At 36.0% G+C, this 19000-nt stretch overlaps 1 protein-coding gene across 6 annotated transcripts in view; it reads right to left on the bottom strand.

Annotated features, from left to right (window-relative positions):
- RGS12 (regulator of G protein signaling 12) overlaps positions 1-19000 on the bottom strand; it is a 91328-nt gene that overhangs the window by 64452 nt on the left and 7876 nt on the right. For 5 of the 6 annotated variants that reach the window (XM_042053766.1, XM_042053775.1, XM_042053768.1 and 2 more), the window contains exon 3: positions 5128-5247. In XM_042053766.1, coding sequence (XP_041909700.1) covers positions 5128-5247 — 120 coding nt within the window. Of the gene's footprint in view, positions 1-4189; positions 4341-5127; positions 5248-19000 lie in introns of those variants that run through there. The other variant, XM_042053774.1, reaches the window with a different exon arrangement.

The raw sequence follows: 19000 nt of genomic DNA on the forward strand, positions 1-19000 counted from the left end.
ATCAGTAATTCAAGGTAAAAACATCAATGTGTAATGTCATGACTAATTTACACTATTTAAATCTAGATATCATGGTTCAGCAAGACAGTTTGAGCCAGCATAGCAAGAGACTCTGAAATCACTAAGCACACCTCTCACTGTTCCAGAAGCTGACCCCTGGTGCAAAGGGATAAGAGGAACAAGAACCTCATCTGTGGGCACAGATCCATGAGGCTTCCAACACAGCAGCATCAGGGGCTGCTCAGTGTCAGACTTCAGAATATCCATATATGAGACTGGATTAAGCCTTTAAGAACTCATTATCAGCACGCTAAAAATACAGTACTGCCTTTTACATACAAAAATGGAGATTTTCTCATGTGTGCACTGTTTTTTCACAACTGGCCTTTCCCCCACTTTCATGAAAGCTGACAGAAAAACTGCCTATTGATTGGTTATATCTTAGATAAAAATTAGGACAAAATATTGCTAAAGATACAATACCTAAAGGGGGTACACAGTGGAACACATATATACTGGCAGCCCACAGCAAGTTTTCATAGCTTTAACAAATTGGTGAAATCTAAGACAACACTATACATTCTTTTCAAATTTTAAATTCACTATTATAAGCTGAGAAGCAAGAGGCCTCTTGACTTAAATCATGTACTTATACTCGCCATAGTGGTGATGTCGTGGCCATGGTGATGATCTAAGAACATCAGTAAAGCAACCTCTGCAGAGAGAGTTAATACTTTTTATTAGATCATATGAGAGGGTGGGAAAAGTTTGGGGCATGTTTAGATCTTCTTGTCTGATTTTCCTACTAGCTGGTCTAATAGAAGCTATTATCTCCCTGTGTAAGCTTTGTCTGATTATTTAAATCAGTCAAACAAAAACAGGTACCCACTTAAAAACTCCTTATTAAGTCAAATGAGCATTTAGGGGGTTTTGCCACCCACAGATGCCAAAGCTAATATCCAGCAGAGACATGTCATTCATTAGTATAAAAACCTCATACCAAAGAGATGTGTTGTATGCTTTCAATTTGCAGATGAAATGCAAAAAGAAGTTGATTCAGTAGAATTAACAAAACAGAAAAAAAATCAAGCATTATTATCGATAATAACACCTAATAATACTACATTGTTAATGGTTATAATTAAGATGGAACATTCTAACAAAAGTCCTCACACTGCTTTTTAAAAAGAATACATGATACATTCCAACTTTGAAAACATTACTAAACTCTAGAAATTTGATAGAACAAATGATGTTTATCCTATACAATATAGTTTTAAGGTTTCTGAAACAGGATGAGAACAAGAAGAGTTGCAACAGCCATCTTTTCTTGTCCTGATACTTAGTTAAAAGAATTAAATCATCTTTAAGTTAAAAAATTTCTCTGCATTAAATGATTATTTAAGAATACTTAAAGAACTTGACACTTGTTTCCCTAAGAGATTATATCTCTCTTTATACTACTCTGCCCTATTTTTAACCACAGAGAAATACCAAAAGTACAAGTACCAAAATGATTTTCAGGAAAAAACAGGTTTGAATGTTCCTCTTGGTGAGGAGGAACCTAATTTTTTTGTCTTCAAGAAAATACTGCAAGGTTCCCCCATTTTTACAGACTTCAAGAAAAATTAAAAGGTAAGTGGAATGGGCTACAGTTGAAAGTGTTATGGAATCTGTTTCCAAAACTGTTGATGAGTAAAAGAATTCCAATTATTGTGGCTAAGGTAAATTTTTACATAGGCAGTGTTCTACTGTCTGCGGTCTCACAGAGACACCTTTAATGTGTTTATAAATTTATAAACATCTTTTCCAGAACTGAATTGTGCAAGAGAATGAGAGTAGTGGCATTCACCTACAGGGAAGAAAAGTGGGAAGAAGAATAGGATCATGCCCTCTCATTCAGCCAAATATTAAATAATCATAAGGTCCTTGTAGCTTAAGTTACACCTTGAAAATATGAACCAGTAAATATGCTAAAAAGTAAAACTGTGGTGCAAATCACAGAATGTTAACATGGTTGTTAGTGGACACTATTTCATAACAACAAATTATTCACATAGGAAAATTTATTACTACATAAAAGATAAATCTGTTCTTAACAAAACCAGATTTCTTATAATTTAATAAAGAAAAATTTCTAAATACCTTTCTTGTGAAAAGAGCATGACTGAGGCACATACTAGACATGCTCATTTTCTGAATTCAATTTACAGGATAATTAATCACAATCAGCCCTGCTGTGAACAAGCACAATTTCCACAGTTCAGAAATAAAATTGTGCATTTTCTGTTTTGTGAGACATTTTTCCTACCACAATTACAGCATAACTGCACCATTAATTTTTCACTCTCACCCCATTTTGATCTCTGCATATTTAAAATAATCTTGTATACTAGTTCTATTATTAAAAACAGCACCTAGATATTAATCCTAAAAACTTGTCTGTTTTTTTCTATGTGTAATACAGCTTCTGCAGGTAAGAAGAAAATGCTTAAGGAGAGGCAACTCTACCATTAGTTCTAACCTTGTAAGAATTCTGTCTGTGCATGTATAGCCAGACGTAATCTAACAATTTAAAATAAAAATGACATTTTTCTGGTGAAATCATGTTTTTATTTATTAAAGTATCTATTAATATGCTGTATTCTTGGACAGATCTTTTTAAAAATAAATAAATAACAAATTTCAAAGAAATCACGCCACCTTATGGCAGCAGTCGGCAACACGGACAGCTGGTACTTCACACACTGTTCGTACTTCAATAAAAAATCCAAATACAGCCTTTTTAGACATGTAAGCAATGAACACTGTTCAGCAAATGCCCATAAAAGAAACTCCATGGAACCTACTTACACTGCTCAATTTAGAAGATTGTGGATGCCAGCAGGAAGCAAACCCACAAGCTCAGAGAAGCATATTAACTTCCAAGTTTCATGTTTGGATTATTACCTTATCCATTCTGCTAAGATAACTGGAAAGAACACAAAAGCAAGCAAGTAGCCTATACAATATGTTCATGGTCATTATTCCAAAGGTGGAGTCTCTAAGAATTTCCTGCTATTGTTATTTCCTCTTCCAGCAACCCTAAATAGATGGCCTGAAATAAACTAAACATGTACTAACAATATTGTGTTCTACTACACTTAGTGTAAGAGTACTTGGGACAAGTGCTGAAGCAGCAGTGTTAAAGTTTGAGCCAAAATTAAAATACCCCAACACCATTTTTATTTTGACATACAAAGCTTTTGAAATTCTCCTCTGGATTGCTGTTTCTCCTGGTGGATGGGATATCTAGGAGTTCATTCTCTTACAGCACGCAGAGTGAAAAAAAGATTTCAAAGTGAAAAGAAGCAGTTGTACAGAGAACAGTCCACACCCACATAGCTACATGTAGTAAGGGCACTCATCCAGATACAGATTTTAATACAGACCATTCCTTTGTCCAATTCATATTGTGACCTAGAATGAAAGTTTCCCCTTCCAAAGTAACTGCAGTAACAATGAGGATGTTGGGACACAGATCGACTCTTAATCCCTCCTGTTGGTGCTACTCTGTTTACATACAGTAACCAGTACCAACTAGGACATAATGAGAGAAAAAAGAGCTTTTTAGGCCAGTAACTATGGTATCTTTCCAAAATTAATGGAAAATTCCAAGTGCCAATTTTAATGAATATTTATGCAATGTAAAACAGCTCCAACAACAGAAATTACATTTTATTCTTGATGTTTAAAACACTCAAAACACAAGATGTGCAAAAAACCTGCAGGAAATTTCCATGTAGAAGACGGTGGAATGAACCATGTTTTTCCTGCTGCATGTGAATTACTGGCACTAGACTCTTTGGTATTCTGAGAGAATTCACTCTTACTGCAACCAGAAATTCTGTCAAAACTGGTAATATATAGCAACAAGCTTTTTCAGTTTAGAAAAATCACCATTTGCTGATTAAGAAAGATGTTGTTGGATGGTTCCCAAACCCCTTTATCCAGAAGTTCTTGTTGTGTTTAATTTATGCACTTACTTATTACTGTATTAAAGTTATGAGTGCAAAGAAATGCAAAAGTATTTCCTCTGACTAGAAAAAAAAGCAAGACACTTAAAAACTTCAGACAACATAGAAATAGACCACTATGAAAAACAGAAAAATCTAAAAACATCTGAAAAATAAATAATTACAGTTCCTACCTGCATTCCCTAAGCATGCCAGAAGTTCCTCCATATATTCTGCTCCCCAAAAATCCACTGCACTGAGCTCCCTTCTCCTTTAGTTCAGAGTCACTGAAATGCCATTCTTCCTACATTTTCCCACAGCAGAAAACTCAGAGTGTCTCCTTCTTTCCTCCTCCCATCTCAAATGCTTTTTAAACACCTCCTTCCCATTTTGAGGGCTCAGTGTGCCACATTCCCTCCCATGCTGAAGAGTGGTATATAATATGTATTCCATGGCTCTTGTGCCAAGAGCTCTGCACAGAATTTGTTTCTCCCCAGTCACCAGCCTTCCTCCAAATAAGCACAGTAAAGGGGTTAGGGAAGAATTTGTCCATTCAGCTTCACATCACTGTGGGTCAGGTTTTCCTGAGGAGGCACGCTAGGAGAGAAAATATAATGAAGCCATATGCCTACAGGTGGCTCCTACAGCAGAACAGGAGGATGGCTTTTCATTCCTTGTTTTCACCAAAACCAATATGGTTTGGCCACTCAGAGCCAGGCATCAGCTGATGTTACACCAGATGTAAAATAGCATCAAACAAACAAAACCAGAATATGATGAACATTTGATTTTTCTATGTATCATGATACATTCATTTCTAAGACATTATGAACATTTTGATCAGCAAAAGTGTATTGTTTGTATTTACACAGGACCAAGTGTGATAGGAAAAATAAAGTCAGAATTCCGCACAGAAAGAATGGACACTGCTGGCACCAATGTAACCTATTAAACAAATATTGAAAAAGACAGGTTGATACCTCAAATCTGTACTCCCCTCACAAAAATATCATATGATAGTAAGTAACTTTATTACACTAATATATTACTAACTTTCTTCCAGCAATTATCAGCTTTATCTAGTGTAAGCTCTCTAAGACTCACTTCTAAATTTTAAGTGAAAGTTAATTACCTCCAGGTCATCCAGAGAGCGAGTAATACTAAAGCGCTTAGATCTTCCAAATGATCTTCGAGCAGAAGAACGTGGGGGCGGAGCCTGATTTAATCCCATTGAATGTCCAAATTTTGCACCCTATACAAAACAGAAAATACATATTAATTTACTTCTTTAATTCTAGTACATTGCTGATCATAGTGACAACATCTGAATTTTAAAGAAATGGATTTGCAAACCTGTAACAGGACCAAAGTTTCAAAACAAGTTGGTCATTTGCCACGCCCCTGTAAAATCACATACTAAAATTCAGTAAAGTTGACTTTTCCAGTCTCAAGTCAAATATCTTAAACGTTCATCATTAAGTTACTGTATAAACATGAGTGATCAGTTAGGTTCCTAAAATGTACCCATGATATATGTCCCTAATAAAAGTAAGATGATCCTAGCTCTATACTGTCTTAACTGGAAACTATTTAACTACAAAATATTTGGGTTTTCTATAGGAAATTACCATCCTAGAAATCATCTCGCCCAGCTTCTGTTGGAATGTTTCTCCACATTTTTAAAAATCTTACTTTCACTACTCTTGTTTTAAAGCCTTGGTACTGCGAAGTCCAACTTTTTAAATCACACAGTACAAAATTGCAGGAACTTTTGTTCGGAGGAAAGCAACTATCTCACTTGGATGATCCATTACTAGAATTGGTGCTGCAGTAATTAAATCTAATGGTTTTCTCTTGTACCCATAATCATACTCTTTCTCTTTAAAAAATCACCAGATGTCAGTTAAGCTACTCAGCATGTACATATCAAGTTTATGCCAAATGGCAAAGTGTAAGCTTAAACCTAAAATTAGGCACACAGTCAGTGACTGGTGCTAAGCAGATGTACATAAACTCACTACATTACAAAAACTTGTGATTATGTGCCTGAAATTTTGGATTCCTTTCATTGTAACATTCAGTGTGAGGAAAATTCCTCCCTGTCTACTGATCCTTTTTGCTTTAGAAAATAAAAGACTTTAAATCAGAGCAAATTCCCTTCTGTTCCATGTCAGCATCTTTCTTCATTATAGTAAGCTTAAAAATATATTTATTAGTACTTTTATAATTGCTCATTTGGCAGATTTGTAATATTTATTAAATTTTCTATTTGTGTTCATTTCTTCCTTTGGGCAAGTTTCTGTGCTCTGAGTTCTGAAATATTTTGGTCTCCCTCCCTTTGATCACTCATTGGAAAGTCTATACACGTCACTTTAATCAAAAGAACAACCACAAATTTCACATCCTCATAACCTCATGCCAGCAACCACTCATACAAAGCAGAGAAGAGCAGCCAGAGCATTATACAGCCTCGGAGATGTCTGCCTGTTTGCTAATTCCCATGGAGACAACACTGTTCTATAGCAACTGGGCTCTGGCCATCACCAGTGTTATCAACAGATTCTGTTTACAAGCTCAAAGAATTGTCAAGACAAAACAGGAATCTGGATCCAAAGTATGAAGCAGGGTTCATCCCCTCAGCAGGCTTGAGAGTCCAACTTCATTCAGTGATAAAAGTGATCCATTTTTCCATGAAATCCCTTTCCCTCCCAATTTTCAATTTACTAAGGTGGTTTTTTATTGGCTGAGAATTAAATTGGGCAGGTTCTGCCAAAGAAAGCTGGAAATCTGGTAACCAAAGATTAGCTTCCAAGGTTTTAAGAGAGCATTTAAAAGAACAGTATAAACAAGCTAAGATGGCTTTTGCTAAATGATCAAATCAATGTGAAGGGAGGAAAATTGCTCTCTGTAAATGTTGACAAGGAACACCCAATAGAGTGAGGACAGTTCCTGTCTTTCTGAGCAACTTTTAAAGTCATCTGTTCATCCAGGCAGATACTGCTGAGGTGGTTCACACCTGCCTCATCCCTTACAGCCACACCAGCCTTTCCTGTCTGAATGGAAAGCTTACACCTGATGCAGTAACCTGTGCCACACAGCGAACTTCACCTCAACCCCTGACTGAATTCAGCAATATCCATTACTGTTGCTGCACAGCTGATCAAAACATGAAAAAGGTTCCTCCTGTATGAACATGTTCCTGTTAAAACATGAATATATGTGTACAGCTACTCGATTTCACCACTATTCAAGGACAAACACACTAGTTCTGCAATTTATTTTTAATCTGAGAATTTGTGATAAAACTCTCAGACTAACAACAACTCAGCAAATTAATGGCATCATTAGTGTGAGTACAACTGGTACTTTGAAACAGTTACACAGTACGGGTGCTTAATGGTCTTTGATATGCTTCTTAAAAGCAGATGCATCCCTCAGAGAACTTCATCTTCCATTGAAAATAAAATGGTGAAAGGAAAAAGATGAAAAAACTAGCAGACATATCTATTCAGAATAATGAATACAATTCACTTTTCCTTCTATTTCATCCCAAAAAAGAATATGAACTGTCCAGTATTTGTTTAAATGGGAGAGACTGACATATATGACTCTGCGAGATTAAAACAAGCACCTGGAGAACATGCACTCAAAAAATTTTTCAAACAGTAACATTACAAATTGAAGGAAGAGGAACCAACTGCCTAAAGACAAATCTAATTAGATTCCACTGAGAAGCAGATTCTAGATAAGATTAATTATCACCAGATGCCCCAGTTTGGAAGTAAACGCTGCTTACCTATTTGTGGTCAGAAGAATAACAAAGAGAAAGAGGGAGAGTGGACAAAAACCACTTGTAAATTGTGGGGTATTAGAAAAGAGAAAGTGAATTAGCATCCAATCAAGATTTTTATTTATGGTTTTTGACATTCTTATGCAAAACTGACTAGTGAGTCCTGTGTGGAACAGTAAAGATAAGAACAGGTGAAAAAAAAAGAGACCCTGAGAATAAAACAACGCTTAAGCAATGATTACAAAATATAAAAATGCACTGAGCTAACCATTTCCCCAACCCATCTGGATAACAATTGCAATTAAGAAAATGTTTTCAACTGACAAAAATCTCTTCCTTGCTCTGAAAAATCAAATTCATAATCTAGGAAATTAACGAAGGCATTACTAAAAAAACCAAAAAGACTGCAATTCACAAGTATTTAATTTCCTGGGAAGTCTCCCTTTTCATCTTTTCTTGACTCTATTCCAGACATTCAGACTATGAAGGCAGACCTCCTTCTCCAGATCAATTTAAAAAATTGCTGTGCATAAACACATGCACACAAATAAGGAAAGAATCACGTATCTTAAGCAAATAGCACCATTTTGGCACATGTTTTTCATGGGACTCTGAAGAGCTGGAAATAAAAGCATCTATGACTTGAACAGAAAACAGCCATTGAAACTAGAATGTACTAATCAGCACGGCTAAAGAAATACATGGTATTTGAGCACAGAGAGATTGTTAGTGCAATGACTGATATTAATGTCATTTTTGCAGTCCGTTAGACATAAAGAAATTATCATACTTCTAAAAGCTTTTATTAGACTATTAAACAGATATTAAAAACCACTAAATTATCCACAGACATTTCAGAACAATACATGTATGACCAACAAAATGGCCAGGTTGGAGCAACCTGGTCCAGTGGGAGGTGTCCCTGCCTTTGGCAGAGAGCTTGGAACGAGATGATCTTAAGGTCCCTTCCAACCCAAGCCACTCTCTGAAAAACATGCTGTTTCATTCTCTGTTAGCTGCCAAACTAAAACACTGAAATTTGCTGCATGAACATTAGGCTGGAGGGTTGTTTGGGTTTTTTTTAAGTACAGATTGCCTATAAGCCCTAGAATTTATTATCCTACCTTAAAGATTCTCTTCCAAAAGCAGTGTTGCTAAACCTGTAAAAGAAAACTCCAAAAGTATCTAAATAGTCAAGAGAATCTAAGAAATTCTATCAGAGAACAGAATTAGAAACTAAAGTCCACCTGACATTTCACTAAGTGCCTTCATTTTAGAAATTTTAGGAATCCAGAAGCCCCAGCTGAAAAGCACAGGAATTTGTGAAAACAAGTTGATCAGTGAGAAGCATGTGCTACAGCAATATAACCTCTCCTATTTGCAATACTGATAATTGCAACCCTGCTACTACTATCTGTCATGGTGACAGTATAAAAGAGCATATCTCTAAAAGCCTTTATCTTGTTATGATTTGGCAGATGGAGAGGAAAAACAACAAAGGATTAAAGGAATTAAAGTACTGATGCTCTTAAAAAATCCATTCCTTTTTCTACCGTTATAAAAAAGTAAAAATTAGAATGGATTGAAATACCAGGTAAATGTACAATCCTAAGAGAAAAAGGACAATTAATGTGTCTGTGTCCTTTTGTTTTTTTTAATAAATTACTAGATCACCCCTTTTTTTAGGGTAAATGGAAATGGCAAGTGCAAATATCACAAGGAGAGCACTGAAAACAGGTCACCAGGGGAGGACTGATAGAGCAGCATTTTGTGAATGTGTCCAAGTGACAACAGTTTCTGTCTGAGAACAAGAGAGGTGTAGAAGTACAAATGAGAAAGTGGAAAATGTTGTACTTCACGTATTAGCAAGGCAGAGGGAGTGAAGAAGGACGTGACTCATGTTAGACTGCACACAGACAGACAGAAAGAACAAAAAGTATCCAATATAAGATGATTTCCACAACTCTAATTATTTAACAACAGAACGAAAAGGATGGGATCTTAAAAGTATTTTTAACTGATAAACAAGTTAGGCAGCAGTTCCATATAAGATTTTCAGCAGCTGTGGCAGCTTAAGGGCTTTGCATGTACCTCTGACCACTCCTGCAAGCTCACAAATTGCAGCAGGCTGTGCCCTCATCTCCACTAACAGTAAACTAGACTTCACAAAATGAAATAATCCTGTTTCTAAGGCAGATCCACAGACAGTTATGCCAGCACAAATCATGATCTTCACTGCCAACTCCAGCCTGAGCACAACAGGAGCTCTTTCAAGCTGGAACTACCAAACAAATGCACTGCGAAACTGACAGCCAGTATGTGACTGTGACCTGGAGCCTGAGAGCACAGAAGAAAGTCGATGAAACCTTATCAATTATTCAGAACACAAAGAAACATAACACCTTTAGAAAACATCTTCAATTATCTTAAAGGAATTCCCATCTATAGCACAAGCTGTACCATGCTCCTTCATATTCCAGCAAATGCACTTATTAAGTATAATAATTTTGTAACAAATTATCATATGCAACAACGTGAAATTTCCATTTTGTGCTAAGTAGTCTTTGTGCCTCTCTACAGTTTTTGTCTGGATATTACTAATAAATTTCCTCTCTTCTGGTACCCGTTATAAAGCTGAAGGTGAAGGAAGGGGGTAGCAAGGAAGGACACAGGCAGCTATTGGAATATAAGAGACTAAGGAAGGGGAAAATGTTTGTTAGTTCAGGCATTCCTGACAACAAAAAAATACAGTGAGCTGGCAGCAGGAATCCAGAAAGGGGAGAAATGGAGAAAGAAAAAAGCTGTGAGGCTTTAGGCCAGCTTTACAACTTCCAGCAAATTTACTCTTGAGGAAACTAAAGGGACTAAATCTGATGGGACAGAGATTTTGCCTGCTCTGTGGAAGAGCAGCAAGAAGGAAAGGTAAAATATAAGGGAAGATAATCAAAAAAGTTTAAAAAGCACTGACAAGCCAGATCATCTACATTTATAGAACTATGCTTTCAAAACTGTTTCAGAACAAAAGTTAATCTCACAAGATTTGAATGAAATAGTTTTAAAAGTTTAAATGTTTGATGAAAAAAAGTGCAAGAAAGTAATTAAATGTCATGAACAAAATTCTAGGAGCTCTAAGACAAAAATATCATTACTGGTATGCACTAATCTTTAGAGAAAATGTTCTTCCTCCTGTTCAGGTGGAACAAGTACACCATCCTGCATCCTGGCCACTTAAGAGAATACAAAAGGACCATGCACATGCTAGAACGGTCACACTGCTTGCCTCAATTTAAGGAGCTCAGCTAATTAAGGAGCTCAACAGAATTTGGTATGTTCTATGTGTCACAGAACTTAATCATACTAACTATAAAATCACCAAATTTTAATTTGTCCTATTTCCACATACTGAAGCTTTGAAAAACTCTTAACTGTTTTTAGGCTTCACTCTATGGCTTTGTATGGTAAAGTGCGTAACAGTTTGGAACCCAGATACACCGACCATATAACTTGAAACTTCTGTAGATATTCAAAATTTGCCAAATTTAATCCTGGCTGTTGAGCCCCTCAGCAGAAGGGTCATTCTGAACAGGCAGTTCATCTTTTAAAAAAATGCAGGTTTAAGACTTCAGAAAGTTGCTGATTTCGACCTTTCTGAAAAGGGATGGGAAACAAGGATGCCACAGTAATGCCAATAAAGCGTACAAAGTCTCAAAACATAATGAAAGGATCACAGAAAAAAAAGCAGCTGACGCAAATATTATACTGCCATCAATATTAGTCTCAAATCCTGCTCAAATCCCCTGGGCCATGGGGTTTTATCTTCCTCTCTTGTCCATCCCACCCTAAGCATCCATTCTCCTGACTACTGACCACCCCCCTGGAGCAGTGCAGAGCAGGCCTGACCCCCCTTTGCCCCTCATCCCACCTGCCAGCATCACGTGTTCCCCACCCAAAACTGACAGTGAAACTCGCAGTTCTTGTAAAATGACGGTCTGTGCAGCCTGAGAACAGGATGGATTAACATACGGGATATGCCAGGTGAGGACTTCTCATATTCTGAAAGAGATAAAGGAATCTGGGGGGAACTGGGAAAAGAACTGGCTGTGGTCCAGTCCCCTGGCCCGTAACAGGAAGCAGTAAATCCTGGGGTACAGGTATCTGTGCTGCTGGAGAGGGCTCCAGATGCTATGGACAAAACCAGAATGAATGACACCCTTCAGGCTGCCCTGCACTGGTGCCATCATCATGGAGTGACAGCACCTCACAAAACCAGATTAGGTGACAGAGGGTTAATTAGAAAAGGTCTATCCTCATTCAAACTTTACTGTCAGCTTTTCTGCAGGCTTTAATTACACTTCAATTCCTGTAATTTTTTTTTTTTTTGGTTGGGTTACACCAGGATGACAAAGAATTCAAATGCTATATTCACCAGTCCTGATCAAAAGATTCGATGACTTTTAAGAATACTTCTTTACTGATCAGATGATAATGACACATTTCACTCCCTTCCTAACCATTATAATGGCTTAAATACCAGTTTGGCCCATGATACAATGAACAATGTAAGATCTTTCATATAAAATCCATATGGACTTTGGGAAGACACAGAAAAGAGACTGTCCTGACATGAACATCCAAGTAAGTGAAATTTAATGCTAGTCTCCTGTACTAAGGATATTAGGCATAAAACACTGACCCGTCTACACTTCAGTACTATCCTAACCCCTTTACAAGGAAAAAAAAAAAAACCAAAACAACAAAACAACCCCAATAAATGTTGATGTTGTTTATGCAGATTAAAAAGATCATTTTCCCAGTATATATATATATATACATATATATATATATATATGTTTATAGCTAGTATATTTATAACTAGATAAAAGTGTCTTATGTAAGTTGGAAGCCTGGTAGTTGGAAATTGCAGAGGAACAGAAAGAACTTACTACACTAGGGGAAAATGTGGAGAAAAATATAAATATAGACATAACAATTGGTTTCAAATCATCTTGAACATTAGGTAGGCATTAGCTGGGAACATTAATTCAGTATAGTCCAACAAACAGTAACAATCAAAACTATGACCAAAAATCATCAGAAAAGAAAAAAACATCAAGAAATAAGTCTTACGAATATATTGCCTGACCACACATTTTTAAAACTACTTGTAACTCTGGTCAACCCATCTCAAAAATAGTATTACAGCAACCAATTATATTACAATTATGGAAAAACTTTTGCATGGGAGAAGACTAAGCTGACTTCTGATTGAAAAGTAAGTGATTGGTGGTTGAGGTTTAAAACAAAAATAACATCAGTAAGAGAAAGTAGAGTAAAACTGTTAGTATTTCTCAGGACAAATATTAGCAGGTATGAAATGGAACTACAGATAAAGTACAATTATGTGGTGGTGTTTTCTTTCCACACTATTAAACTGCAGAATATATAAGTCAAGTGATATCAGGAATGCCAAAAGTACAAGTTCAGGTAAGTTTTAGCAATTCCATATTTTTTTTTTTGTTAATTAAAGACCTTTATTCCATATTTATTCCATATGGATCTATTTCTTCTCCAGTGAAGAACTGGTATTTTACAACTCCTTTTCTCCTCTAAGTCTTCTCAACTTCAAGAAATTCAGATTTCTTTTTTTTTTGTACAGGCAATAACTTTATAACCTCCCACCTCAAAGCTTTTATGTTTATAACATAAAAACTAAGCCATTTTTCATTATTTCAATTCATTCTATCCTAATTATTTTTTCCATGCCATTTTCTTTCTAGTACACAAATTTGAAATGAGGACACTTCACAAAAGTTGACATCGCTCTACAGACATTTACTGTTCAGATTTTATCTGATTTATTTTTCAGAGAAACACAGCCAGCGTTATTTGGCCTTTTTATATGCTTTAAAGATCCTAGAACCATTTAAAAAATAATTTTAGAAGATTACAATTCATATGAAAAGGCTGCATGAAATTACTAAATATTTAATTGCTTTTCATTTTCTGAAAGCAAAAATCAGAGGACCTATTTCTTCTAAATGCCTCTTTGCAGATTAATTCACACTAGCACATTCTCAGACCTAGCTTGGTGTTTGGGATTTTTCTTGAGTTCTCTTTAAGGTATATAGGTAGATCTCAAATCAGATCAAAGTCTATAATTCCAAAAGTTAACATTAAATTGTACTGTGTAAGAATAGCAATCCAGATGCCATCAATTCTGCTTCAAAAACAGCTGTGGTGGAACAATTCAAGCTAGTGAGCAAACAGAATTCTAAAAGAAAGGGAAAAAAACATGTAATTATACAACAAAAAAACAAATATGAGAATCACAAAGCTTTGCCAACATTGTCTCTGCATCTAAAATCTCTGCTTTGCAGTTAGTTCACCATCCAGTTACCAACATTAAAAAACTGCAAGACTTGGATCTGAAGCAAATTACAGATTTTCACCACCAAAAAAAAAAAAAATCATCATTTTAAACTTGAACAGCATATCTTTTTCAGTAATACTTGCTTTGGAAACAAAGACAACTCTGAAGTAGTTACAGCTAAACCTCTGATCAAAAGAGAGTAACAATAATAGTTACACAAGATATAGATTAGCAAGGACAGATGCCTTAGTGAACCCCACAGTACTTACTCCTTATCTGTCTTCTCTTCTATGAACCCCGCAGTACTTACTCCTTACCTGTCTTCTCTTCTACATTTTTACAATATTTTCAGGAGCTTAAATTAGGAAGGTTACCAAGCAGCTGATATATTTTATGGTTTAAAAAAATGCATACATATTTGCAATACTATTGTCCAGTGAGTCTTATACAATAAGATTTTCTGTTTTGTTTTCCTCTAAGATCTACAAACAGGATCCAACTACAAATTCACACTTTTCATCAGCACAAACAATAATGTGATCAAGAAAGCGTAACAAGTGTGGAACAGGAAAGGATTTCTAAAAGTCAATACCCAAAATTTTAAAAAGCTCTTTAATTACCTTTTAATAGCTTTGTCATATTCTCTTGGAATAAACCCAGTGCCCAAATGCTAGTTATATCAGGCTCAGGTTGTTAAACTTCTTTTGATCTTCAGTGTTATACTCACTCCCACAGTATTAAAACAGACTTTCTTTTTTTCAGAAGAGATGGCGAGAGGTCAATGCCTAGGATTCTGTCCTCAAGTTTAGTCCTCAAAGACTAAAATGGCTGTTATGAAGCTTTCCAGTGGAAAAATGAGTATTTTCCCAGTTAAACTTAATTTAAAACAGTAATGGGTAGACATATTTTTGGCCAGGCACTAGCCTGAAAACAGAGAGTGAGGGTTGAACAAAATCAAATGTATTATATTAATTTAGTCTAGAGGGAAAGGAATGCTTCCCTGTTCAGCAATTTCTTAAGTCCCTTGCCAATTCTAACATCCCCTGATGTTTTCATATTGCTTACGATGCTTTTCATTTGCGTCACCCAAAAATCATGCACAAGAGTGAGTAGATAAGTGACTGGAACTTAGGGGGATGCTAAAGAAGGTGGAAAGAGCAATGCAACAGCAAAGGCAGGATAGTGCAATTGGAATTACAAACAAAAAAGCAGGAATTATTCCATTCCCACAGAAACCATAATCAGGCCCTTCATGTTAGTCTCACAGACCTCAGGAGAGCACACACCTCCATCCAGCATCAATCTTAGAGCAATTTAGAAGCTTCTTGTCACCAGAAATCCTCCTTAGTTGATCTCAAATTGAAAGGTACCTTGCCTTCCATGACTTTTCAGTACATTTCAGCAACATCATCAGGCCTCTCACTACTTGTTTTCATCTAAGACCTACAGCAGACATGGATACCACCAAAAAATGCTCATTAGGTGCTTCAATAGAAATCTGTTCACGTGACACTTTTAAGAAACTCCAGAAAGGTGAGGTTCAGGAAATAATTTGAGGGGTGCACAGGGCCAGAGATATCTTCTAGTAAGTCTCAGCCAAAAGAGGTGGACTAGAACAAAAATTTCCCTGATTTAGTTCTCCTCTTACCATGCACAGAAACCATTTTAAAAGGTTTAAAAAAAACATACATATACAGCAATTGTCAAAGTATGTGTTCAGTAATTTGGGGATAATTAATGATTACAACATTTTAAAGAAAACAAAAAACCTCATGCTATCCACTAACAACAAAATGAGGCATTTTTAACTATTTTCAACTATTTACACTTACACTGAATTTTAAAATGCCTTACAGCATCATAAAGAAAATTAGTATTTTAAAAGTGAATTTGCCAATTATCACAATTCTAGTCTGTGAGCTGAAAACATCATCATTAAAGGGAAAAAAAGCTCAAAAAATGTGTTAACTTGCTTGTGACCTGAAGTCTGAAATGCCAGACTCACAAGAAGCACTTCCCAGGCTAGTTCGGAAAGTGCAATTTTAAATAGATATGTTCACTAACACTTTCTCACATCTGCTCTTGCGTGCTGTGCAATTTGCAAATGTTTTGTAAGTGCAGCTATAAAATCTGGAAGTAGTTTATGCCCATCTTACCCCCCACTAGCATTGTACAGTACAGCATATTTTTTAGAATTACACGCTGTGATCATCACTGTTTATCTGCACAGCAGCTCTGCTAGAGCAGAATTGCATCCAGGAACTCATGTGTAACGAAAATTCCAAGGAAGACAGTGTTTAACATAGAAGTACAGAGTCCACCACAAGAACCTCTAGCTTTGATAATCTTTTCTCCCTCTAGTGGCTTCTACATTCCCACTCATAGGAGGTTTTATCTTCAGTATTGATGTAAAAGACAAAAACCTACCTCAATTAAAAGCAATTTAAGGACTGTTCTGCCAAATGAAGACTTAGACTGAGCCACCAAGTTGTAAAAATATGAATGTAATCCCATGTGGCAACTTTATTCACTTTATTCCGTGACTGGAATGCGTCTGAGCAAGCTGGGTAAAATAAGTCCTTACCACTTACAAAGGTCACAGGAAGCTGAGGATGTGTAATTTTCTAGAACACAGATCTAACGCACCTGAATAATGGTTTGTAATGGGCAGTTTTACCTCCTCCCTACACACAAAGTAAAAAGAAAGTCTGAATTTCTCTCTTATGAAAACAAACTAGTGCTCTAAAATGCAAATACAAATCTTCCCTATTTCTGCAGCACCTGAAGAAGTATAGAGCTATGTTCATCAGTAATGACATCCCCTATCTTCATTACAGATTTAAGATGAGAATATTGTACAATTTCATCTCTGTGAATTACTCCAAATAACCTTTATGAGCTTTTCTCATCAGTTTCAACAGCCTTCAATAATACTGAAAAATGAAATTAAAATGCGAAAGAGGTTCTGTAGCCTCAGTGAAGAGATTAAATGCTAAAGCCATGTAGGAACATTTTAAATGCATCTTGCAAACAAATTTGTCAGTAATCAAAGAACAGAATGCCTATTTTATTATCAAATAGACTTAAAAGGGAAGACTGAGATACTTAGTGTTGGTTTATGCTGATGTGAGTGATATAGTAGGTGAAATATTATTACTCTTTACCCACACATGGAGCATCTTTCATCTTGAAGTGTAAAATTTTCTATGAGAACTTAATTATTATAATCTTGACTTCCATGAAATAAGTGTTTCTTAAAAAAATCTAATCCATATTACTATCATGGATGACACTGCAGACACAAACTTATTACAGAGACCCCTAAAGAATTTCAGCAGCATCCAATGCAGTTGGTTCAGCTTCTAATGAGCACGTGGGACCAACATCCATCATGCACCTGCACCAAGTGCGGCATATAAAGAGGCCTTTTCCTTGGTCCATCAGCAAAGAGATCATGAAGCACACAGACTTCAGGGCAGTAGATAGAATCAATTCTTAGGTGGTTTGGGTGAGAAATGTTCACAAATTTAGTGTTTCTGTTTGGCTAACTTCTGTCTGGTTTTTGAAAGTGTGAATCACCTTGTATTTAAGAACATTTGAAATTTAATTTTATTGCAGGCCTGGAAAACATTGCTGCCTGTAGCAGTGTTCACCTTAACAATACACTAATGTGTAACTATTATACATACTAGTTTATTTTATTTTCAGCACAAAAAGCATACAGTAGAACGTATGCAAAAGGTGTTTGCTTTACAGTGCAGGAAAAGCAATAAAAAATAATTTCTCTTTCCACACAAAACCCAAAATGTTCTGAAGTTCCACAGCCTAATCCCCAAAATGTCTGTGACTGATTGTCACAGCACTGCAAAGATTTAGTTTCTAACAGTATGAAACAACTAATGAACCTCTACTGTCGTCCACTTGAGCAGGGGTTGTATATTTTTAATCAGGTGAGAAAAAAACCACAGTTTTTCAAAACAGATTTGGATAGCATGATGGACATCTGAAACAATCATATAAGCAATACACAAAATTTTCACAAACAGTATTCTGTACTCTTTTTGTGTTGAAAATAAAAAAAAAACCAAACTAGTATATTTAATATATACACTAGAGTACTGGTAAGGTGAACACTAATATAAGCATGGAATGACAAAGCTTCCTGAAGACTAATTTGGAGTATAAGATTCTGTCTTTCCCTGGAGTCAGCAAACATTTCAGATACAAAACTGCTACTGATTCTTTTAGTATCAGAACAATGGCTCCACTTTACTAGAATTCCAGTTATCAACAACAGACTCCCCTGAGATTAGTTCCCTCAACAGCAAAATGTGTGTGTCACAAAGGGTATGTAATCACGCTGAATACTCCTCCCACACCTTTTTTTGTTTTTTAAGTCTCCTCACTTTGTCTAATAGTAGACAAAACAAGTAGATGGAACAGTAATTTGGAATAAAATTTGAATTACAGGCTTACTGGCAGAATGTTAGATTTGTGACCTACCACTAACAACTAGGTTTTGATGTCAGTTTTTAACACACCTTGTATTGAGAGGTTCACTGGAGTGAAGTTCTGTAATAAAACAGTCTTATTCCGTGAAAAGTGTATAATCCAGGTTTTTGACTAATTATTATACCATGTCTCTATAAAAATAGATACCACTAAAATAACATTTGCAAGCCAGCCTTCTACAAAAAGGAACCAGACTAAAGATGCAGACTGTTTCCATTCTTTTGCAGCTGAAGGTCAGAAGAAACTGAAGTTGCTAAAATGTCATGCCTCCTTTTCATTTCAGTGCCACTGCAACATTTGGAAACAATGAAGAGACAAGAAGAAAAGTGAGAA

The sequence above is a fragment of the Corvus kubaryi genome, unplaced genomic scaffold (genome assembly GCF_017639235.1).
Source record: "Corvus kubaryi isolate FWS band 111438036 unplaced genomic scaffold, C.kubaryi_AGA036_p1.0 split1-131, whole genome shotgun sequence".
Taxonomy (NCBI): domain Eukaryota; kingdom Metazoa; phylum Chordata; class Aves; order Passeriformes; family Corvidae; genus Corvus; species Corvus kubaryi.